Source organism: Mytilus edulis, chromosome 4 (assembly GCF_963676685.1).
Source record: "Mytilus edulis chromosome 4, xbMytEdul2.2, whole genome shotgun sequence".
In the NCBI taxonomy this organism is placed as follows: domain Eukaryota; kingdom Metazoa; phylum Mollusca; class Bivalvia; order Mytilida; family Mytilidae; genus Mytilus; species Mytilus edulis.
Genome location: NC_092347.1, coordinates 90,039,644 through 90,065,518, shown reverse-complemented (window position 1 = coordinate 90,065,518; position 25,875 = coordinate 90,039,644). Strand labels below are relative to the sequence as shown.

The 25,875-nt window shown below is 31.9% G+C and overlaps 1 protein-coding gene across 1 annotated transcript in view; it reads left to right on the top strand.

Moving 5' to 3' along the window:
* The first annotated feature begins 18,260 nt into the window (after positions 1-18,260).
* LOC139520968 (zwei Ig domain protein zig-8-like) overlaps positions 18,261-25,875 on the top strand; it is a 45,213-nt gene continuing 37,598 nt past the window's right edge. Inside the window, exon 1 of the mRNA XM_071314083.1 lies at positions 18,261-18,700. Coding sequence (XP_071170184.1) covers positions 18,610-18,700 — 91 coding nt within the window. The 5' untranslated portion in view covers positions 18,261-18,609. The remainder of the gene's footprint in view (positions 18,701-25,875) is intronic.

The window sequence follows — 25,875 nt, the reverse complement described above, 5'->3', positions numbered from 1 at the left end:
ATTCATCTTTTTTTTCCAAAAAATATCGGGAAACACTTCCCAAATGTTTTAGTAATAAAAATATAAATATTATTTAAATATACTTGAAATGTCAAATTGGTTTCATTTAACTTGAGGTATATTGTCTCAGGAACACTAACCTCACTATTATACAGGGACGTAACTATATTGAGGCAGATGCCTCATGTAGGAAATTTCAAAACCAAACACTTGTCTCCATATCAAATTGTGTTCACGGCGAGTTCCTTGCAAGAAGCAAGTTCTGTTCTCCCTCAGACGTAGCCCCTTATTTTTCGGGATCAATGTTTTTTATTTATTTGTCTTTTTTTCATTGATTGCCATTCTGTATACTGTTAGTGTTGCATTCCTTTTGTATAAATTTAGTAATTTTGTTATTAACTTGATCATGAGTTTAAAAAAATCAGCAGCCACAGACTTAACTATGTGAATTACATTTTTGCTTTATCATGCATATTGGTCTTTGATGTCGTCTCTAGAAACTTAAGTCTTACACTGAATCTATACATTTTGCTTTGAGACCAAAATATTGTTAAACAATTATTAAAACAGAACTTACATTTTCTGATTAAGAAAGGGTCTGGGGAACACTCAGAAAGCATGATTTTGCAATACATGTATATCCAGTTGGGGATATAGAAGATTTATTTATGCAGAGGATGATGATTAATTCTGATTAAATGGTACATAATGACTTGAATATACATGTACTATTTATAATAAACAAATAATTTAGAAATTGTATGTTTTCGAATATTATAAATATAAAAATAATAATCAGTCCCTTGCTTTAATGAAAATGAAAAATCTTGCTTCAATAGTGAAGAAAATAAATAATCTGTCCTCTTAGTTTACAAAAAAAAAAAAAAACCCCGATCCAAAACAAATCCAAGAATAAGTCTATATAAACATAAGTCAAATGTGATGTTGATGAATGGCTTCTTAACTTCCAGTGGCAAATAGTGGCATATTCAGGATGAGAACTTTTTAAATATCAAAATTATCCTTCTATGTACTAGACCGACACGCTGAGCCGAATTTTAACGTGCTAGTTCACAATATAACAGTCCGCAAGTAGACATGTCACTTAAACCGGACACATTATTCTGCCTCCGAGCTGACCAGACTTTGCACTTACTCCTTAATGCCGCGTGCTTAGCAAAGAAGCAGCAGATACCAATTTTAATGTCTTTAGTTTAACACGGCTGGGGTTCGAACCCACGACCACCCTCACTCGAGGCGAACACGCTACCATGAGAACACTGAAATGGTTTAGTTATAATGGTATATGTATTACAGACGGTCAGAGGTTATTAGAAGACACGCCAAGGTTAATGAAATCACGCTGTTTACAATCATAATTATACTAATTGCAAAACTTTAGAAAGCATTTACAAATTCAGGACGAAATGTTTGTGTATTATTTTATGCCTAATAAAATCGACTTATTTCCTTTGATGAATTTAGTTACTATCTATCCATTAAATATTATAATTGATGCAAGCTGTAGTGTTGAACAATAACTTTCATTTCTTTTTCTTCTTTTTTTAATGTCTTGCATAAAAGTTTCAAATATATAGATACGAAAAGATGTACGTCTACTTATTTCGGATGAATACATGTAGCCATTTCTAATCTAAAGAATGAAGTAAGACTCAAATGTTCCGCCTTGTTTCTCTCCTTTAAAGTGTGTACATGCGAGTTCTGAGCAGTTTATTCCTTGTTTCTCTCCTTTAAAGTGTGTACATGCGAGTTCTGAGCAGTTTATTCCTTGTTTCTCTCCTTTAAAGTGTGTAAATGCGAGTTCTGAGCAGTTTATTTCTTACTATTTATATCGTTGCTGTAAAATATAGCGTCGGATACCATGGTTTAATTTCAGTAGATTACCTTCTTTTACCTATCTATCAGTAACTGGAAGCAGTATTTGCTACGTCAGGAAGATTTCAGTTGTTGTCTCATTTGTCAGAATTTAGTGGGTTTTTTATTATTGGAGAATTCATTTTTGATCCAGGTTTTTATTATAATTATGCTAAATTATGAAATATTTCAAATTCGGAGCTCGATTGATTAAAATGGCCCCTTTAGCTATTACTTTCAAAAGGATTTGCGTGACACGACCGCTGTTTACTTTCTTATTACATTGAGAATACCTTATGTGACAATACTATAACCCCTTTGTTATTTATTCCAGTAGATCATCGGTTGACAGACCACTGAAATAAAACGCCAAGATGTTGGAGTCTGTATCACAAGGTGTACTGCAAGTTATTACAAGATGTAATTTTAGTTCTGTTACTCTGAAACCAAATCCTTAAACGTTTGAAACTGACCAAAGTCTTTCAATAATTTGCAGTGTTAATTGTTCATGTCGTTAATAACCTGTTTATAAAATTCACAATTCCTTAAAATTCTGTTTCAGCAGTTATTATCTGCAGTTATTAACATCAGAAAGGAATGTAAAGAGCCTTCTTTAATTCGTACTTAAGTGACACTGTATTAGACAAAAAATGAACTAGATAAAAGACACAATGCCATGTTTCGTTATCCAGGCCCTAAATAAAAAAAAGGTTTGAAACAGCAATGAGCATATGATGTATGTTTAGGCTTATGTTACTTTAAAAACTAGTGTGAGATATTAATTACCCAATAACTTTTAATCAACAAATTTCATAACCATTCGTCAGAGTAAATCATTTTTGATAATGTATGTATTTTCTTGTTTTTGATATAATATATGTATTTCTAAACCGAATTGGAAACAAAAATGTATATTAAGGGCATCCGATACAGTTTCTCGATATAATGTCATTTTTATAATTTTGAAATATGTTGTAGGCCTTGGCGAGTTATAAAATAAAACACAAAATAAAACATAGGTCACCGTGCTTGTTTTCGAGAAAATTGAGGCTGAAAATTGGGGATTTGTGCAATTTTGTAAAAAAATTAGGCAATGTTATAAAATTTTTGGAGCAGATATTCTTCGTCGTAAATTATTAAGATCGGGTTCAATCTGAAGCTGTGATAAGTGGCAATAAGGAAAAAATAAATCACTATACGAATAACTATAAAACTATTCAAGTCTTGCTTGACATTGCGGACCAGATGCTCAAAGTGGTATTTTTCTAAACTTAAAAAAATGGAAAAAAACTGTTTCTGAAAATGTCATTTTTATCATTTTTCTGCATAAACTGCATTTTGTCATGCTTTCTCCAAATCTCAAATAAAAAATATAGGTCACCGTGCTGGATTCCATGATAATCACGATTTATCCTAAAAAATTGCGTCACCCCTTTTGTAACCTCAACGTTAGCGCTAAAGTGCACGACAATTTCGACGTTATCGCTTCAAATTACCGGCGACATTTTTCAGATGTATAAATATTACTTGTAAAGTACTATCTATAAATTGGTAACATTGTTTTCGGAAGTAAAATCATGTGAATAACAAATACCTCTCTGTGTTTGTGGTCTAAGTGAGAAACTTCTCAAGAAAAGTTATTACGGACTGTTAATAATTTTTACGGCTTTCAAAAATTTAAGACTCGGCAATTTAGAACATGACATACAGGTACATTTACTGTACACACTCGTAAATTATTTCATACTGTACGATGACCTCCAGATGTTGTTCTTTGTTTTGTTTTGTTTGGTTGGCTGCTGTTTCATTACACATACTCCTTAATATCCTTTCATTCACGTTTTTATCACTGAGAAAATCCGTTTTTGTTGATACGAATTTTAAAAAAGTTAGCGTCGTTTGGACAGTAATCAAATTTGTCGTTACTTTTCTCGTTTGAGTTGTTTTACCTTGTCATTTCGGGACCTTTTATAGCTGACTATGCGGAATGGGCTTTGCTCATTGTTGAAGACCTATAGTTGTTAATTTCTGTGTAATGTTTGTCTCTTGATGAGAGTTGTCTAATTGGCAATTATACCACATCTTCTGTTTTATGTGGTCAGAAAACAGAAGCAAAATGTTACAAAGGAGAATCTTCAATTTGCTAATGGATGCTTTTGTCCAGACAGAGAAACTATAATTTTGAAATTTTTGATTTGGCAAAAAAATGATTGAATTAATAGCGAGAGGACTGGATATATTACGATTAGTTGAAATTAAAATCATTCTCTCATAGCGTAATTTTATTGGTAAATAATATATATTTTTTTCACCACAGCGCGTACATAAAATACCGCATGTCCATTCCCCTGTCTGTCCTTCCGGACTTCTGGTTAATTAGATTTTTCAAGTGTACAATTCTTGCCAACTTTCTATAAAACTGATATCGTATGGACACGTTCGAAAATCAGCGCATATCAACTATTCTTTAAAAGAGTTATGCCATTTGAAAATATTAATTACATTTATATTGAAAATTGCATTGTATTTTCTGTCATTCCGTCATTTCTCTAATATATCTATAAAAAAAATAAAGAAAAAATAAACAGCTGAGCTTCGAGCGCATGATACGCCCTTCGTCTCATGAAAAAAAAAACCAACATAATATATGTTTTTAAAATAACACGGGGGTCGTACGGAAGTCATGCTAGGTATATCCTGACTCATTCATTATTCTTGCTCAATAATAAGTTTATATATCACAACATGTTTTATATGATCCCCAAATTGAAGCTCAATAAAAATTCAAGAACTCAAAAATCATCACGAAAAAGTATACAGATCTTAAGAATAATTTAACTAAAAAGTATGTGAAGTTCTATGCAATTATTGTAGATAGTTTCTGAGATACGGCGCGACATGTGAACCCCCAGCCCCTTTTTGTCATAAACTCAATAACTCTAAAATCAAATTCTGAATCATTCTCAAAAGTATATACAAGTTCTTCAGAATTATATAACTAAGAAGTGCGTAAAGTTTAGAGCAATAGTCATAACACGTTTTCTAGATGCAGCGCGAACTGTAAAAAAACTGTTCTAGTTACAAAGTCCTGTAACTTATAAAGTTCACCAAAAATGATACAGACCATTTGACCATCATGACTGAAAAAACAACCATGTTCAGTTTAATGATAATATGCTGTACCATATTTAAGACGGACAGACGGACGCGGGCATTTCTATACCATTTTACGTCCGTAAAAATTTTTACGGGTGCATAAACATATTGTTTGCTATTGCCTTTTGTTAGATAAACTACGTGCAACGTGGGGGAAATAGAAACTTTGTTCTTTTATAAAAGTTGTATCATTGTTTGTATTAGCGGCATACCATTATTTTTTGTTTACATAAATAAATTAAATAAATTTTTCAGAAAGGAAATTGACTTCTTCGTGTACATACATTTTCGGTAATCATTGGTTTTCTGTGCTGTAATAAAAAATCGGATCCGGACCAAATCGTGGATAATAAAATTTTAAATGACATGCATGATATTAGTAACACCAAAAGGGTCAGTCGTCTTGAGATTGCTCACTATACGATATTTGTTGAAGATCTCAAAGAAACAGTAATATGTTTTATTTCTTATTATGTTATTAGACTGTTATCCTGGTATAATCAAATGCACTGACTAATATTAATGGCGTAGAAATTAGCATGCGGGAGAAACAGAAATTGGAGCATAGAAATTCCACATTACGATTCGTATTACGGAAAATGACACGCATTACGTCCCGCAAAAAGTGACGTTTTGCGGGAATTCAAACGCTTAACGTCGCGCCAAGAGTTAACTCCCTTGAAACTGTATCGGATGCCCTTAAGCGACATAACGTGCTTTCCCTGCCAGAGGTGTCGACGTAAGAAAGTGGCGTAATGTCATGCCTCATTAAGATATCTCACATCAGATCCTAACAGACATAATTTGTAACAACTTGCTGGTATTAGATTAAAATCCACTTTACACTACTGTATAAATATTTTTCATCTTTATTTTGCTAACTATTTTAAATGAATTTATCAGCAGGTTGTAAAAAGGTTTTACACTGAGATTGATGACGATGAAGTTTATGTATCACCTATGTTAAACTTTACTTATCTTCTCAGCATCTCATATCTAAAGAAATAGAAATAAATTGTACAATGATTAAACACGTAATCTGCAAGACTCTTGCAAATAAAGAATGCCAGAGTAAAGCGAACGAAAACATAAAACCAAATGTTTCACAAAAGTTTAATGCAAAAGCGTTTCCTGTAGAGAATATAAAATTAATACCGGCTTAAAGTAATGCTTTTTCCTACGGCAACGTAAAAGTAATACCATCTCTTTTGCAAACCTATATTTAAAGTTATAATGTTTCTTCATAATATCAAAGATAAAAAAAAATTAAAAAATTAAAAAATTAAAAAAAAGCAGAAAGTAAAATAACAAAAATACCGAGGAAAATTCAAAACAGAAATTCCTAATCAAATGGAAAAATCAAAAGCTTAAACACATTAAAGGAATCGATAACAACTGTCATATTCCTGACTAAGATTGGGGTTATATCGTATCTTACAAAGAGCATGAAAATTTCTCTGATATCTTTTGTTAAAACAGGAATTAAATTAATTTTTACAATGATTGAAATTATAACAGAAGCAATGAAATATTGTTCCCTCAGATGATCAGAGACACACGTATAGATTTATTGTCGCAAAAAAAAGATATTCTAACGAATATCTGAAAAGGACGCGTTGTGATTCGAATCGTCACAGATATCTAAAAATCATGGTTTATAGGATAAATAGTTAAGATACAATATAGAATGAAATTCATAACAGTGTAGCTATGGCCATTCATTGATTGGGGAAAATTAGGTGAACGTTCGTCTGTAATGCCCACTGCTCACGACGTACTAATCATAGAAATTTAAACTGTGAGGTCACCAAAGGTTTTAAACGCCTAAATAAAATAATTAAAAATGCTAATCAGGAATAACCTTTGTAATTTGAAAATAAATAAAAATGGCCTTCAACACGGAGTCTTGGCTCACACCGAACAGCAAGCTATAAAGGTTGAATACTTAAAATTCTTTACTTGATTTTTTGTTATGGTTTGACCATCAATTTTCCTAATATGATATCGCACGTTCTTTCAGATTATTGTTTTTACTTAATTGGCTTTAAAAGTTACAATGCATGATGTCGTCTGTTTATGTAGTTCATATGTGTTTTTCGTTTCTCGTTGGTTTTCCCGTTTGAATGGTTTTACACTAGTAGTTTTGGGGCCCTCTATAACTTGCTGTTCGGTGTGAGCCAAGGCTCCGTGTTGCAGGTCGTACCTTGACCTATAATGGTTTACTTTTATGAATTATTACTTGGGAGGAGAGTTGTCTCATTGGCACTCATACCATATCTTCCTATATCTATCTAAATCTATACATTTTTTTTTCAACAAAAGAATACATCACAAGAATATAAGTTTTGTAAGAAACGTGAGAAATTGTGTTGGACTTGAAGATAAGGCAAAGTGACAAATATCTGAAAGAATGAATCGCTTTATGGTATTAAACAAAGAAATCAAATGATTTTTTTAATTATCCAGAACTCTTCACAAACAAAACCCACATGTATACGCATTGAATAAATAGTAGGCCATTCTTAAATGATCACACCGTAGAAGTAGTTGTGCTCTTAATCAATGAGATATTTTGTGAATTAACCCCATCAACTTAATAAGTTTTTTTTCAATGGATAAACCTATTTTTTTATTATTATTAAATAATATCATCTCTGAACATTATTATTCTTATAAATAACACGGTTGTATGTGATGATTATAATAAATATTTAAAACAAATTCCTTTCAAGCTTTGTAAAAAGAAAGTTTCATTTTATGTATCGGAATGTGTAACAAGTGAATATTTCATTCCCCACTGGAAGGCCTCTGACAGACTGGGTGAGCATAAAATCATAGCCGTTGACAAACAAGTTACAACCTACAAACGTTTTACTGTCGACCACACTGTTATGCAATTAATTCTATAAAAGAATGACATCTGCACGTCAATGTAAATTCAGAAATTGATATCCGAAGTAATAAGTGTGTTTGATTTTGATTTATGAATTAAAAAAAAAATATGTTAGGGATTTATTCTTCAGTGCTGTAGTTAGGATCAGGGTCAATAAGAGTCTAACGTCTGAATTTGATGGAGGTTCATCCCCTAAAGTTCACGAGAAACACTCTGAGTTAAGTCTGGATTCGTCTGGGATACTTGGAGCATAAAGACAAAAACTTGGAGGCAAATATTATATATCTGTATGTGGATGAAATTTAAAGTCAAAAGTGTAAATTGATTGTTTGAACTGGAAATTCATTGACTGATTACTTATAAATCATAAAGATCAAAATTCTATACCTTTTGGACTTCCCAGTCAAATGCAGTCTCAATTTTCACCAACAATAGACCGTAGTTCAATGAGTATAATCCAAGTTTACCTCAATAAATATTGTAGGTGGAGGAAAACACATTATAGCACCAAAAACAAACCGCTCACATACCGGTTGTTGTTGGGGTTCGTGTTGCTCAGTCTTTAGTTTCCTATAATGAGTTTTGGATATTTCCTTTACTTATTATGGCGTTGTCAGTTTATTTTCAATTTATAAATTCGAATGTCGTTTAGTATCGTTCGCCTCTCTTTTAAAGATGTGATTAACAAAAAATAATAGTTTATGGATTGTTATAATCAGAAAAGGGACATGAATTATATTTTAGCCAATATAAATAGTAAAAGTAGAACGTAAAAAAAACACACATTTTGAAATCTCTCTTTAAAATGCAAAAGCTAATTGATACATGGATATAGTATATGGAACAAGAATACATTTCATATGGAGACGGACAAAATAGGTCAATGAAGCTTCGATCCTTTACTGATTTCTTTTTAACTAGTACCTAACTAAAACGTAAATAAAATTGATTAATAGACTAGCTATAATTACAAAAATACAAAAAAGGAAGGGATATTGCATGACAAATGACTATATATTAGAAAATGAAGAACAAAATATCATACAATGTCTAGATTCGCCAAGGACACTCAGGGCATAAAGTCTGGAATTGTTGAATCATGATAATACAAAATGAGATCATAGAAAACTGATGTTTTTCACGTATTTCAAATATAAATATATGAACGGTCAACAATATTACTGTTACCTTAATTTGCTCATTCGTGAAAATCTAAAGCATAAATTCTGCCATGCGAAATTACAGTGACTACTTGACAACTCCTTTGAGAGTAATGAAAATGAATTGTTACCCTGATGAAAAAGTAGCGAATGCAGGGCTTTGTTATCGTTTTAAAACATAATGTTCTGTACGATTAAGATATAAAATACTTAACTGGTCCACTGATATAAATATTCCAAGCATCAAAAGGCACTCATTTAAAATTATAAATTTGGCAACCTACAACTCATCTCAACTTGAAAAATAGAGCCATGAATTTGGAGGAAACATCAATAATAAACAGATAGTCAAGTAACGAATTTGTTAACAAAAAGTGTATTGTCATGGATAACATAAAACATTGTTGCTAATATCAATTAAAGGTTGTTGCCATCTTGGGAACTGTAAATTCTCTTTATCTAATCTTGCGCCTTGTAAATATAGTTTTATGTTTATATTCGTCCATATAAATCTTAATTATGCATTAAGATTATTAAGTTGCACTGGGCTATTTACATCGTTTTGTAAAGATTCGTGGTAGAAATACATCATGGACAACGTAAGGAAATGTCATCAACAGTTCAGTTCAAGTTGAACCAAATCCCACAATGACACAGAAATAATAAAAAAAGAATACAACTTTTCAAAAGTGGTTTAAGATTGCAAGTGGTACGGATCCATGCTGGTCTTTCCTGGTAAAAGAGTAATGGTTTTACAGCATTTAGAGATGTGAGCGAATTAAAAAGACATGTTAAGTTAAAAAGACAACTACTTGCATTGGACACAAGATAGATAAATAGCAGTTCAGAAAAAATAAAAGAAAACTTACTAGCTGTCGAACAATTTATTGCTATAAATGAATTGGAATGATCTCACCAACAGCGTATTAAAACTTGGAATTATTCCGTAAAATGTCATTACAAGTGTTTATATTCGAGTGTTTTTTTCTCTCGAGATCTTCTTTCCGTCTCACTTAACCTTTCGTCAATGTTAATTCAAGGACATCTATTACCAGGCAAATTGACGAATTCCTATAAAAAAAAAGTTAGAAAAAAGCAATTGCATTTATTATTTAACATGATAGAGGTTAAATCGATGGCATTTATTGTTACCAAAACAATGAATAAATGCATTATACATGTGTAGGCGACGGTGATTTTTTTTAAATCTTGGTATTAGCTAAACCGTTTTTGTTTGTTTTTTCGCCTATTTATATAAGCTTGAAAGAGGGGCGAAAGTGAGTTTAGCTGTTCCTCTGGTAAAGAGGAACAGCTAAACTCATAAATCGAAAATAAACTGACAACCATGGCTAAAAATAAAAACAGACAAACAGACAAATAATAGTAAACAAGAAACAACATAGAAAACCAAAGACTGAGCAACACGAAATCCGCAAAAAAACTAGTTTGTACCAGGAATAAACAAAACGCCGATTTCATCAACTGTTTTTGGATGCAAGTTCTACAGCTTAACACCAAACATGACCACTCAAAAATGTCATATATCTCTGGCCTTTGATAAATTGGAAAGTTTGTACTACTGAAATATTTATCCGTTCCCCAATTACCAGAACTCAAGAAGAAATGATGCAGTTCGTATATTTCTACTAAAAAGAGAAGTGAAAAATACCAAACAGATAATTAAAGGCTAAAGCGGAAGACAAACTACTAACACTTTGTCTAATCAAGTAATCATGAAAACATGAAAAAACAAACTACAGTCTACAAAGCACAAGATAGAAAATGATAGAAAGACTGAGCTACATGAACATCCAAAAAAACACGGAAGGTGATCTCGGGTACTCCGGTGGATAAAATCGTTCTTGTATGACCTCATATTAATCTCACTGTTTCGTGGCACCCGTTGTGATGCATATGTTAGTATAAATTTTGATGATAAGTGCCATCTAATTTTGTCCCAATAAAGAAAAAATGTGGGAATTGTGGCTAGGAAGAATGGAACACCATATCAGAATAGTCATCTGTAAAACAAATATTCCATAACGATCAACCGACTCGCATTATGAAGCAAATAAATTATATGTCAGAGAATTTTCATAAACTTTTTTTGTTTTTATTGTTTTAAATTATATTTTATAAAAAATAGCTTTATAGTTACTGTTGTTCGCGAAATCTAATTTGTAATGTTATAACTTAATGAAAAACAGTATAATCAAAACTAATCTGAATGCATAATTCCTATGTTATAAGTTAAGCCTTTTTTTCTAACTTACGTCAAATGGTAAATGACAGACCAGCGAGAACATCAAATGATTAGAAAAAAAGTATCTTATACTTAGTACACTGGTAACGTATAACGTAATGGATATAAACCGGTTTTTGTAATATATTATGGCTACATTGTATCGGCACTATATTCGAATCACAATGACCATCAATTCTCTAAAATGATCCAAATATTATTCAATAGCAAACGGTCGCTGCATCAAACATATATGTTCGATAATATGCAATAATTGACTATTGTAAAGCTATTTTGTTATAGAATAAAACAAACATCAAGAGAATAATAAAAATCTGTTTCATGTCATATATTATTGTATTATAACTCCGGAGATTGCTTTTAAAACCAGAGAAATATAACCAATTTGCTTGACAGATATTGTACATTTAGACATTACTATAAACTGTGGATGTCTGCTTTGATTTACCATGACCATGATCCCGGTTGTTTGATTGTACTGTACATCACTTGTAAGTCCTAACGTCAAGTTGTTTTAATTAGCGTTCTAAATTTATAAGAATGTAGTATATTAAACCATGAAAGGGTAATGCGGAATTGTCACAAAGTATATGACCTCAAATTCCCTGTAAGTGTTTAATACCCATGAGCTGTTAAAACACTTACTGGGAATATGAGACTATATATATGTAAAACACGAATAACAAATATATTATTCTGGAGTGTCATGAATTCAACATCAATTACCGATATAATCTTCGTTTTTGACCACAGTTTATTTAGGATCATATCTCAAGTAACGGTAAATAAAGGCAACGATAGTATACATTCGTGAGACGGACAGTTCGTAATTCTACTATGCTGTTTTTGTGTACTGTGTTGAATTATTTTATGTATTCGTTGTTATTCTGTGGTTGACATGTCAAAATGTACTACTCAGTATTGTATTGTTTATTTATGTGTCACTCTGTCCTGAATGTTCTTGCGTTTGTCAGTACTGTGTTCCTGTCATTTGATGTTGTTACTTAAGCGGTACATTAAACATTGCCAAACAAGAGCGAGGTTTGGCTATAGCCACATAACCAGGTTCATCTCACTATTTTTTCTAAAAATGACAGGAAAATGGCAGTTGTTATCTAAAAGAGGGACGAAAGATACCAGAGGGACTACTTCCTTTCTATGTATGTTGCATTGTCGTTTGTTTTTGTTTTCATGAAGACAAATAAAGAACATATTACACATTATTAATAAGATAATAAACAAGTCAGTACCAAGAAACTATACCCCACGACCATCGTGTATGATTTGTGGAGTTGATACGGAATATTTATCAACAAAGTCTTACTTTCCGATGAAACACTTGTGATGTTTTACAAAGTAGGAGCTGCAAGCTCTTGAGTACCAATTAAGTTGGGAAATGTGTATCCATTTAAAAGGGGATGATGGTATATTGCTACTTAGATTGGGGAAATAGATAATTTCAAAACTAAAATCGTCTCGTTTGTCATAGAATTTGGTACTGAGATGACCATGTATGTCAAATTTGAGGTATAAGTCTAAAAATGAGGCGGAAGAAGCCGTGTCTGATGTTTCTTTAATTTCTAGTTTTGAGGCATATATTAATGGAACCCAATCAGAAAATTCTGTTAATGAAAAGAACATCATCAATATATCTGAATGTATAAAGAATGGCCTGGCCTTTTTTTTATCTTCTTGTATTAACAAGTTTCTGAAGGATCTCAGATTCATATGAAAATAAGAAGAGGTCGGCCAGGTGAGGCGCACAGTTCGTTTCCATATGAATGCCGACAGTTTGTTGAAAAGGTCTACCTCCAAATTCAACAAATATGTTCTCAATAAGAAACTCCAGCATACTGATCACTTGTTCCCCGCTCATACACTCGCCATGCGTCATGTTGATAACGGATGTGGAGACAAACACTTACCAAGCAGTAAAAGGATGAATCATGTGTGGACAAAACATGCACCAGGCGGGATAATGATGACTCATGTATAGACATAAATGTAAAGTCAGGTGAGATAATGATGAAATAAAATAAATTAAGTATTGAAATGTTGAAATGTGTCAAATAGACAACAACCCGACCAAATAACAGAAACAGGAGCTGACACAAGTGCACCAGGTGAAATGAATTGAATACTCACTCATTAAAGCATAAGCTTATCATTCTGTTGTATACTTGACCACCGCACGTTATGAAACAAACACACAATTGATTGATGATGGATGACCTGTATACTTTATTCAAGGATTTTGTAACAGATGTGTATTTCTTTTTCTAGAAAGTTATTAGCAATTTTGCTTAGATGTTTTGAAAATATCAGGAGTTATACTGAAATACCAAAACAGTTTTCTTCCAAACCAAAAAAGAAAACGTTTCTAAAATTTCACATGAGTAATATGTAAATACTAGAACAATCCCAATTATTTCTATTCTGGAATTGTGGTCATAAACGTTGACGAACTTATCCCAAACGTAATAAATGATATATAATATTTGTTTTAAGGAACAAGCTTTTAACCATTGTATAAAACGATGATCAAATCAAAGCAGCAATATTGTATTAACTGTCACATAGATGAAATCATAGTTTCAATCAAAGATTTAATATTGCATTAACTACTATCAGACTGAACACAGGGTTTTATATCACAGTATCAATCAAAGAATTGCTATTGTATTCAGTTAAAATTATAGCATAATAATTCATGCAACAACATTCGTCTCACAAGTAGTCAGAAATTCAATGATTCATTTTCTATAAATTGTCATTTCAAATGTTTCATCAATGGCAAAGATTCCTAATGAGCCTTGCACAAATAAAAGCAATATTCATTAATTTTCTCGATTAAATATTTATGTAACACGTTTAGAAATCGTTCGTTAACATTGGGAGCTTTTCTGTAAATACAGTTATTGCGTCCACTTTTGTCAACCATTAGTATGACTTTTTTACTGATAAAAGATCCTAATACAATTAAGTTATCAAAAATTTCAAAAAACAAGAATTAAACATCAGAGTGCATTATTTACATCTTATACTCTAGTTCGCAAGTAAAATGTTTGTATAATCAGGTGTGTGGTTATTCCCGTCACTTGTTATATAATCAGATGTATGGTTAATCATGAAGACCGGTTATATGATCAGGTATGTAATAAGTATTCTTGATGGTTTAACAGTGTTTTTTGCGGTTATTCCTGGTTATATGATCAGGGATGTGGTTATTCCTAATTATATTGTCAAGTGTGTTTTCAGTCCTGTCTACTGGTTATATAGTAAGTGTTTGGCCAATTTTATTTACTGGTAGGTATATGGTCAGAAAAAAAAAATTAAAAAAAATTTACCAAACTCGAAAGGAAATTTAAAACGGAAAGTCTTTTATAAATGCCAAAACCAAAAGCTCAAACACATCTAATGCATGGCAGGTGTTTTAATTTTCGCTGTTCACTGTTTACAGTCATTTGTGCAGTTATTTCTGTTAACTATTTATATCTACAGGTTTGTTTTTATTCCTGTTAAGCGTTTTTATAATCTAGGTGCGGGTATTCCTGTTTTACTGCTTTACTGCTTTTCAGATCAGGTGTGAATTTAGTCCTATATATTTTGTATGCCTGGTGTCTTATTGTTATAGTTTACTGTTTATCTAGAAAGGTATGCGTTTATTCCTGTTTTACTGCTTTTATGATCGGGTTTGGCATTATTCCTGTATAATTTATAAGTGGCTGGGTGTATTATTGTTACTGTTGACTGTTTATCTAGTCAGGTATGCATTTATTCCTGTTATTCCTGTTAATGTTTATATGGTAATATGTGTTCCTTTTCAAGTTTAATGGTTTTATGGCCTGGTGTAGTTATTTCTATTTAACGGTTACATTTCAAATATGTAGTAGTTTCTGTTTTCTAGCCATATGGTCAATTGTTTGGTTGTGTCTTTTACTAACTGTGATAGTAGTTTTTCTTGTTTTACTGTCATGCCGATATTTGTTTGGTTATTCCTTTTTTGGTGATATGGACAGGTGTGTTGATATTCTCGTTTACTTGTCGTTTGATCAGGTTATTCGTTTTTTCTGCTTACTGGTCATAAGTCAAGTGCGACGTTATTCGTATTAATATTGTGAAGGTCATTTGTTCGGATGTTCCTGTAAATGGTTGTAACGGTGGGTGTTTGGTTATTTCTGTTTACCTGTTATATGGTCGAGTATGGCGTTATTCCTGTAAATGAGTTGATTCAATGCTAAACATATGGAAATTTTATAGAAAATCCTCAGCCTTTATCCTTGTACTCTCGTATTTAGCAATTTGGTGACTGGAAGATATAGGATTATTGCATGCAGTGCTAGTATTGATTTCCTGAAAACAAGTTTTTTAATGTAGTTTTTGGTTAAAACAAATATAAATATGGACTAAATCAAGTACACCTTTTAGGGTGCGCTCGACTTTAGTGACTCAGCACGAGGTGGTTTGGAATATACAGGTTGATGAGAACTTTTTGTAAACAATAAACGCTAGCCCATCATAGAAAAGCAAGTGAGTAATCTATGTTTCAAATTTTATAACAAAAATCTCTGTATTAAAGGCTAAGGATTTTTTTTTAAAATCTTGGTTTATTTGCCAAAAAGTCCTCTTTTTCTATCAAATGCAATGAAACAGTAAATAATAATGCTTTGCATCAAGTTTCCGCTTGGTATATGTACAAAATGGCCTATCTCTATTATTCATTATATCTGTAGTTTTGATACAATTGAAGTTTAAAAGTTTGTACAAAAATGGCAACAGAAGGGGTTATAAACCTTTATCATAATATACAGACTGCCTTATGATAGACAAAGCACGTTATGAAATAATGAGTACGGTTAATATGGTTAGAAACGTGGCCTTTCGTTTTTTTCAGCTTACATTCAAGTGGGATGATTTTCCTGTTATACTGTATTGAAAAGTAGTGACGTGTGATGTTATTCCTGGCCATGGTTTACTGGTTAGGAAGTCAAGTGTGACGTTATTCCTGTTAACTGGTTATAAAGTCAAGTGTGATGTTATTCCATTTTTATCGGTTATGCATTCAAGTGTGACGTTATTCCTGTTAACTGGTTATAAAGTCAAGTGTGATGTTATTCCATGTTTATTAAAACTAAGGATTTTCTTATCCCAGGCATAGATTGCCTTAGCCGTATTTGGCACAACTTTTCGGAATTTTGGATCCTCAATGCTCTTCAACTTTTTACTTGTTTGGCTTTATAAAAAATTTGATATGAGCGTCACTGATGAGTCTTATGTAGACGAAACGCGCGTCTGGCGTACTAAATTATAATCCTGGTACCTTTGATAACTATTTACACCACTGGGTCGATGCCACTGCTGGTAGACGTTTCGTCCCCGGGGGTATCACCAGCCCAGTAGTCAACACTTCGGTGTTGACATGAATATCAATAATGTGGTCATTTCTGTAAATTTCATGTTTACAAAACTTTGATTTTTTGAAAAACTAAGGATTTTCTTATCCCAGGCATAGATTGCCTTAGCCGTATTTGGCACAACTTTTCGGAATTTTGGATCCTCAATGCTCTTCAACTTTTTACTTGTTTGGCTTTATAAAAAAATTGATATGAGCGTCACTGATGAGTCTTATGTAGACGAAACGCGCGTCTGGCGTACTAAATTATAATCCTGGTACCTTTGATAACTATTTACACCACTGGGTCGATGCCACTGCTGGTAGACGTTTCGTCCCCGAGGGTATCACCAGCCCAGTAGTCAACACTTCGGTGTTGACATGAATATCAATAATGTGGTCATTTCTGTAAATTTCCTGTTTACAAAACTTTGATTTTTTGAAAAACTAAGGATTTTCTTATCCCAGGCATAGATTGCCTTAGCCGTATTTGGCACAACTTTTCGGAATTTTGGGTCCTCTATGCTCTTCAACTTTTTACTTGTTTGGCTTTAAAAAAAATTTGATACGAAAATTGAAAAGTCCCTAATTGAATGTCAAAATCAAATGACAAAACACATCAAACGAATGGACAACAACTGTCATATTCCTGACTTGGTACAGGCATTTTCAAATGTAGAGAATGGTGGATTGAACCTGGTTTTATAGCGCTAAACCTCTCATTTGTATGACAGTCGAATGAAATTTCGTTATATTTACAATGTTATTCCAGTTTACTGGTTAAGAAGTCAAATGTAACGTTATTCCTGTTTTCTGGTTGTCTATTCAAATGTGGCTTTATACGTGTTACCTGGTTATTAAGTCAAATTAGGCGTTTTTCCTGTTTACTGGACTTATTGTTGTATACTTGTTTTATGGTCACTATGACAATTGAAAAATTTAGGGGAAATTAGTAAATGCATGATATAGATATTCCTTAAAGACCAACTTAGTCACTTCAGTTATGATTTGTAACAGTTTAGAAGTCAAAGTCGAAAATCAAACAAGTAGCCAATGAGGCAGAGTTTTTGAAAATTATATAATTTGTTCCCACAACACAAAGTGTTTTTGATGTTAATAATAACATAAATTCATCTTTTTAAACATTTTACAGACTTTGACTTCTATACTGTTACAAATCATAACTGAAGTGACTTTTCAAATACTTTATATATCTGTAAATAAGTTATTTAATAATATATGTGTATTTAAATAAGTCGACCTGTATAAAGAGCAAGATTACAACAATGCAGGGGATTATAGTTTAATTGCTCTGTAATCTCCTATGGCTAATTAATTTCAAATCAGATTTGCGTTTATTTTACTTAAATCACTAAGTAAATATTTGAATAACGATACATTCCCTGGTTTAAAGGAAACACACCATCACATCTTGACAAAAAATCCATTAGACATTTTCTTTATATACGTTTTTAAAATCGGTCCTAACTTGTATAAATCAGTGTGTTTAACTTTACAAGCAAAATCATCAATTATGTAAATGCATATACGACAGGAGTTAAATGATAAGAAATCTCTTTACCCAAGAGATGAGATATACAATGTACGCTATTTAATAAATCACGTTCAATGCTAATATAGAAAAGGAATCCCTACGCTAACTGTTAAGTGAATATAATACAGTGGTATGTCCCAAATCAAATACTATTTTTCCTATAGTCGCATATTTGATAACTGCTCTGTACTTTGAGGACATTATAACCGTTTATTTGCTGTTTGTGTGGGTAATTAATTATGTTACCATTATTTTCATTGGATTAATTAATTGCAATTTTATATAGAGTGTTAGTTCTAAAATGACGGGAAAGACATGTGGTTCAAATTGAGAGTAAATAATGGATTTGTAGATAATTTTACTGGTAAACTAATCTGTTTATGGATATTACTCTGTTCAGCTTTAGGTAAGTGAATCTTTCATTTACTTGTATATATATATTTTTTTTTTAATTAATCGTTTGTTTTGTGTTAATTCATAATTTATTAATTTATCTATTGAACTATGGGATACATATTTTAGTTATAATCATGATTCAAATCTCTTTGAAAACCAAAAGCAAAAAGTCGAAATTTTTTTATTGAGTTTAGTTGGATATCAATGATGTTGTTTTACACTCATCTAGGGTAATACCATAGGTTTGGGAAAAGGTATGATTTACAAATTGCGAAATTAAGACATTCAGTTTTTGAAAGATTGTTTTACACAATTATTACCAATTTAAATCTACACTATTTTCTTCCGGTTTACCAAGATGTTCTTGCAAAACCATGAGTGCAATCTAATTATTAACTTAAAGAGTTGTAGCATATTCAAGATAACAAATGTGACCCTAAATCAAATGTAAAATTGTAACGTATTTTCAACATAACCGGCGTAATGTATATTGTAGAAAACTATACACATTTTGATATATGGAGGATTCGACCATTTCAATGGATATTCAATGATAAAATTGAAAGAAAATTAAATAACAAATATTTCCCACAAAGGAAACATATTGAAGTTTGGAACATTGATAAATTATGAAGTTCGGATCTTTTATGAATTAATGATGATACTGAACTTGATAACTTGTTTAAAGTATTTTAGCAGATATTAACGATCAAAAGTGTTTTATTGGGTTGTAAAGGCTAGATTTTATAACATGTTGTGTAAATATTTCATTAGTTCATTAATTACGTTGAGAAATAAGTCAACTAGAACATCCAAAAGAACACATAAGTACTAAACGCCTTTGTGTAATAATTTACAAAACTTAAGTACTGAAACAGTCGGACCACATTCAAACAAGCATTTATTTGATATTTTTTTATTATTTGCATTCTAGACTTTATTCTTTGAAAACATTATCAAAGTATCAGATTGTGTTGGATACATAAGTTTTCTTTTAATCACTATAAATGTTTTAATTTTATCACTGACTTCAATGTTTTGATCTAAATTGTTGTTCATTATGCAACCCTGTATCAATGTAGGATTCATGGCAAGAATAATATGTAAAAAGTCATAATTAAGTCCGATTGCATTTAAGTTACATTTGTATTGATCTTGTATATTTTTGCTTGAATAACAAAAGAGGGACGAACGATACCAGAGGGACAGTCAACTCATAAATCGAAAATAGACTGACAACGCCATGGCTAAAAAAAAAGACAAACAGCCAAATAATGATACATAAGAAACAACATAGAAAACTAATGACTAAGCAACCCGAACCCTACCATGTATGTAACTTCTATTTAATGTTCCTAGTTACCTTATATATGATGGTTACTACTATCAGTCTTTCATTTATCCACTCCAGATGCATGGAAACAATACACCTGGTCCTTTATTGAAGGCTTATTCGTGACAATTATTCCATCGTTCTTTTTATGATATATAAGACTATATGTCGCAGATAGGGTTATTCATATCAAAAACAATTATAGTGGTATTCGCTGCTTAGACCTACATCTTATACGTTACAAAAGTTATAAAAAATACCTAATCTACTAGATAGAAGGAATTACAATTTAAAAGACAATATGAGAACGATATCAGTAAAAAGAACGTGACAGGGGTCCTTAACAACGAACACATCCAAAGACGATAGGGGCTAGCTGAAGGACGCCTCCGGGTGCGGGAGTTTCTCGCTACATCGAAGACCCATTGGTGGCCTTCGACTGTTGTCTGCTCTATGGTCGGGTTGTTGTCTCTTTGACACATTCCCCATTTTCTTTCTCAATTTTACGAACAGCGAAAATCAAAACAAAATACAAAAACTAAGGACATCAACAATTTATGGAAACTTTGAATTATAAAAGGGGTTTTATAAAGGTTAGCCTATTATACTTTTCATGTGACACCCGTCGCATTGTCAATTGCATGTGACGATCAGTATACAGTAGACTGACAGTTAAACCGTTTATCTAGTTCAATGTAAAAATCGTTTCATATTTCCATTTAAGCAAAGTCATTCAACTTAATTTCATGACTTATATTGATAAAGAGTTCTCAGTCGTAATTATTAAGTTATCAAACTAAAGAACATAACTTCTATTGATAAAAACTACATCACTATCAAACGATTTAAACTTCATAATGAAGACCAGTATTGAATACTGCCGTATAAGAACTTTCTGTCTACCAGTAAGTTAGTCAGAATGTCAGAAATACTCGGTATGAATAAGAACTCCGTCAACCTAGTAAGCAGTCAGTAATAAGTCAACATATTGATAGAGTATGAGTCTAACTTGGGACATAGTTAGATAGATATGTCATCCAGATATCCGAATGTTTATCCAAGTCGGGACACTGTCAGAATTTCATGTCACCCGGTTAAAAGGAATATCATTCTAACTTTTAAGTCTCTGTGAAAATGTCCATCTTTATACATTATTTTTTAAAATAAAGGTTATTATATTACATTTTGATTATATATTCAAATTAAGATTCTTGTTGGAGTATAATGTTTTATCTATTGATGAATAATGTTCACACCAGCCCTTTCAGTTCTCATGTTTAAGAATTGGTATAGATTTTACAAATACGATATTGTTCGCTTAATGAAGACAATACAGCATTGATTATTTTCTAGATCCAATATCCTTATAACGATGCATCTTGCTTTATTGACGATACCCATTTTGAAATAGTATGTAAATATTAACTGATCATGACATACGGAAAATTCTGGAAATGAAGATCAGCAACCATAATGATTCAAATTCTGTATCCGATATTTAAAAGAGCCTTTTTTAATTTTTTGGTGAAATCGATATTTTTATTTTATTTTGAGTCCTGACAACTGTTACGTTGTTTTGTTGTTAGTTTTTTCTGTGTTTTAATTGGTATTTAGCAAACATTAGAGAATGGTATACCTATTAGAAGGTTCGGAATCTCCTTAAATATGTTAAGAGTGACAGGCAGCAGATATCATAAAATCATGTAGTTTACATCATCACTCTATGATGCTTCCAAATGATATAGATATAACACCAGTGTCTTAATAATATTTTAAATATATGTTAAGATCATCTTTGATTTAATGATAACTGCTATAAACGACACTCCATCAAACAGAAAATAAGGATAAACAAAGAAAATAACGCAAATAAACTTTACTTGTTAAACTTATAACTGAAACACATAACAATATCGGGATATGCATTTTTTTAAAGTATCTGATACTAGTAATTCAAAATTAGTTTTCCTTTTGTGAGTTTGTTCAAAGAATCTTAAAATTGAGCAGTGAAAATATAACTATTGAAGTATATATATTATAGATGGCACTTCATTTAATGCTTGTGATTTCTCTAGTCTCAAAGGGTTGAATTGGGGCTGATGGTATCTTTAAATTAGTTAAGCAATTGTAAATGAAAATGATCGTAGTCTAAAAAAATCACCAGTTGTGAAAGGTCTTTCTTACTATATAATAAAGTAAAAACATATAATGTTCATTTGATAAACTCTCAGCTAAAATATATATCTGAATTGTGTTGTTTTTGTTATTAGACTGAATATCCCAGTTCTATTATTCAAACAATCGTAAACTGATTGTGTAGGATTTTTAAGTAGAATTGCACACATGGTCATTTGAAGAGCTATTGGCAAATGCCAATCTAATTTAAAAAAAAAACTCTTCAAGAGGAAGATGTGTCTTAATCAATAATTTGAATACTAATGTTCTGCCCTGATAATGTTAAAGATATTATGTCTTGATTAAAACATAATGTGTTGTTGGTGAATAAGGAACACTTTCCCTATCTCCCACGAAATGTTGAAGACTTTAACTTTGTTCAAAAATATAGGTGAAGTGCAACAATACCAACATAACTGGAACACGAAGACATTTTGTACAGTAGATAATCGTGTTATGACTTATCTCTTGTATCTACATGTAGAATATATTTTATTGCTTTCTTTTCCCTATGAATTGACGTAACAGTACACTATGCCAAGCCAGTCATGTCATGTTTCATTCAGACAGACATTTAACAACATATTTGTACCTGAAATTCAGATCTGTGTAATAAGTTAAACTCATCATCAATAAGATTATAATGATTCAAGAAATAATTCAAAATATACAATCAGTGAAGTTTTTATTCTCATTACTCATATTACATAATCTTTAACAAGATAAATATTTAATGATAAGAGATGAGACAATCTTTAATAATTTTTGGATTATCTTGACAACGAAAAAAGAAAAGGTGTTACTCGTGAAAACTGTGTGATCATGAGAAAAGAACGAAACTGGCGTAACACAGCTGCAGTGTTACTTAAAAGGCAAGTCTAAGACTGAATTATTCCAAAATGATTTTATTAAAATTAAGGCCACACCAATTTAATTTCTTGTTCTACGGATTTTTGGACTTCAAAATTTGGGGCGAGCGAGCGATTTTAAAATTTTGATATAAAAAAAATATTTAATTTGAAAATTTTTGAGGCGAAGCTTGAAAAGTAAAGGCGAGCGATTATATATTTTTTTTTTGTAAACATAAAATAATAGGTTTTGACAATATTAAAACTTGATTTATCACTTGTACTTTGACATTTCTTTAATTTCCCTGTTCACCAAGAAATAGTTACATCTGGTCTATGTTTGTGTGACTGCATGACAATGAGACAATTCTCTATCCAGGTCATAATCAGTTTGGGGGCAACCCCTTAATGTTATAAATATACCTTTTACATGTTTTATGAAGGATCATTATAAGTTATAATATATTTGTTTGTACAAAAGGGCTCACTCTTATTTTCTCAAGGAACTATATATCTCTCTGGTATTAAATGGCCAAAACACGTCCAAGAATTTTGTAATATTCCTGGACTTTAACCATGTTAAATTAACACATTTACTTTCTCCTCTTTTTGAGTACAAAATTCTAAGTTTTCAAAGGTTTTGTATAGAAGAACTATACAAATCCTTGGTATTTCTATTTTCTTTTCTACATCAGTAAAATGACCCCTTGTCTGAGGGAGGGTTGTTCTCAACCACTGTTAACACAGGTCAAAGTACGGTCTTTTACACAGGGCTTTGATACAGACCAAACAGCAAGCTATAAAGGACCCCAAAATTATTAGTGTACACAATTCGAACAGGAAAACCAACGATCTAATTTATATATCCAAACGGGAAAATACCAATGAACAACATCAACAAACGAGAACTGCTGAATCAATCAGGACAGGTGCATAAACATGCAGCGGCTATGGATAGTTTTGTTTCGCCCGCATACAATATAATTGCAGTTGAAGGCAAATCCTTCAGAAGTTCTTTGTACTTTATTCTAACCAAGGATTTATATAGTAAGATATAAATCCTTGTTTTAACAACGAACATTTTTGGTAGGGAATATAAGTAAGGGGGAAAGAAACCAATTTTTTGTTCCTTTACAGGTATTTCCGCTGTTATAAATTTATATAGGAGCACTCCCACTTTGAATAAAAAGGTTTCATGCTGAAACAAATATTCTTACAGATATTTACACAGTGTGGTGGGGTGCTTTTATGTTTAAAATCGTTAAATACAGGTTAGACTGTGATTTTAAAAACAAATGTTGATATCTTTTTATAATATTTACAAAAAAAAACGGTGCGGGAAATGGACATTATTACATTTCCGAATGCGGGAAGCGGGAATATAAAAAAAAACAAAAAAAATCTGTTTTGAAAACAATAGGTGCGAGCGGGTCCGTCAAACAAGGAATCAAATTGGTGTGGCCTAACTATTTGATTTGAAGATTGAAGTTTTATTAGTGGCCTTCGTCTGTTATCTGCTTTTTGGTCGGGTTGTTGCATTGTCTCTTTGACATATACCCCAATTCCTTTCTCAAGTTTAACTCTTTTGTCCGAGGAAGGGATAACCGTTGTTAGGTTTTTTTCGGTGATTTTGGCGGATTTTGATAGCAATTAAGCTTTTTGAAATGACTATAATGAATTGGAACTTTTTTATATATTAAATACAAATGCACTTTATCGCTATTTTGTGCATTTTTCCTTTGATCTTTTTTTGTGATAATTTTTCATATCATTCCACTCGCTTGAGATGGAAAATTATCGCTAGAAACTAAGCAGACACGTGGCGTTGCTAACGAAATTGACATGAACTTGACAACGTCGTCATAGGTAAAATAGCGATAAACAGATTATCATTGATCATCTCAACTCGATTGCCTTTTCGCTTTCGCCGTCTAGGCTCAAGCGAAAAAATCATTCTCTTTGAGATGACCAACGATAATCTATAAGTATAGGTTCCATCGTTCTTTTTATGATATATACGACTATATGTCGCAGATGGTTTAATCGTATCAAAAATAATTATAGTGGTGTTTGCTGTTTAGTCCTTCAAAATAAAATACCTAATCTTCTAGATAGAAGGGATTAAAATTTGAAAGACAATACGGGAACGATATAAGTAAGAAGTATATTATTCGTGACAACAAAATCATTCAAAGACGAACAACGATAATCAAAAATTGATTCAAAAGCTAAAGATATCAAAATGTATGAGAACTTTGGTATATATTAGGGGTTTCATGAGGGTAAGTCGGACTTTCATGTAGCTTTCGATGTCTTGGCCTGCCTGTTACGATCAGTTTACAACCAGACTGACAGTTACATTTAGTAAACAATCTATCTTTTTGGATCATACTCAGATTAGCTTATTTCAGATTTTCAGTTTAGCCAAGTCAACTAACTTAATTTCGTGACTTATATTGATAAACTGTACTAAGATTTATACCTAACTATTAAACTTAAGTACAGAACTTCTATTAATTAACAATAATTCACTATCAGACGATTTAAACTTCCTAATGGAGACCAGAATAAAATTGAGAATGGAAATGGGGAATGTGTCAAAGAGACAACAACCCGACCAAATTAAAAACAACAGCAGAGGGTCACCAACAGGTCTTCAATGTAGCGAGAAATTCCCGCACCCGGAGGCGTCCTTCAGCTGGCCCCTAAACAAATATATACTAGTCCAGTGATAATGAACGCCATACTAATTTTCAAATTGTACACAGAACCCTGCCCAAAGAACTTTCTGTCTACCAGTTAGTTAGTCGGAATGTCAGAATGACTCGG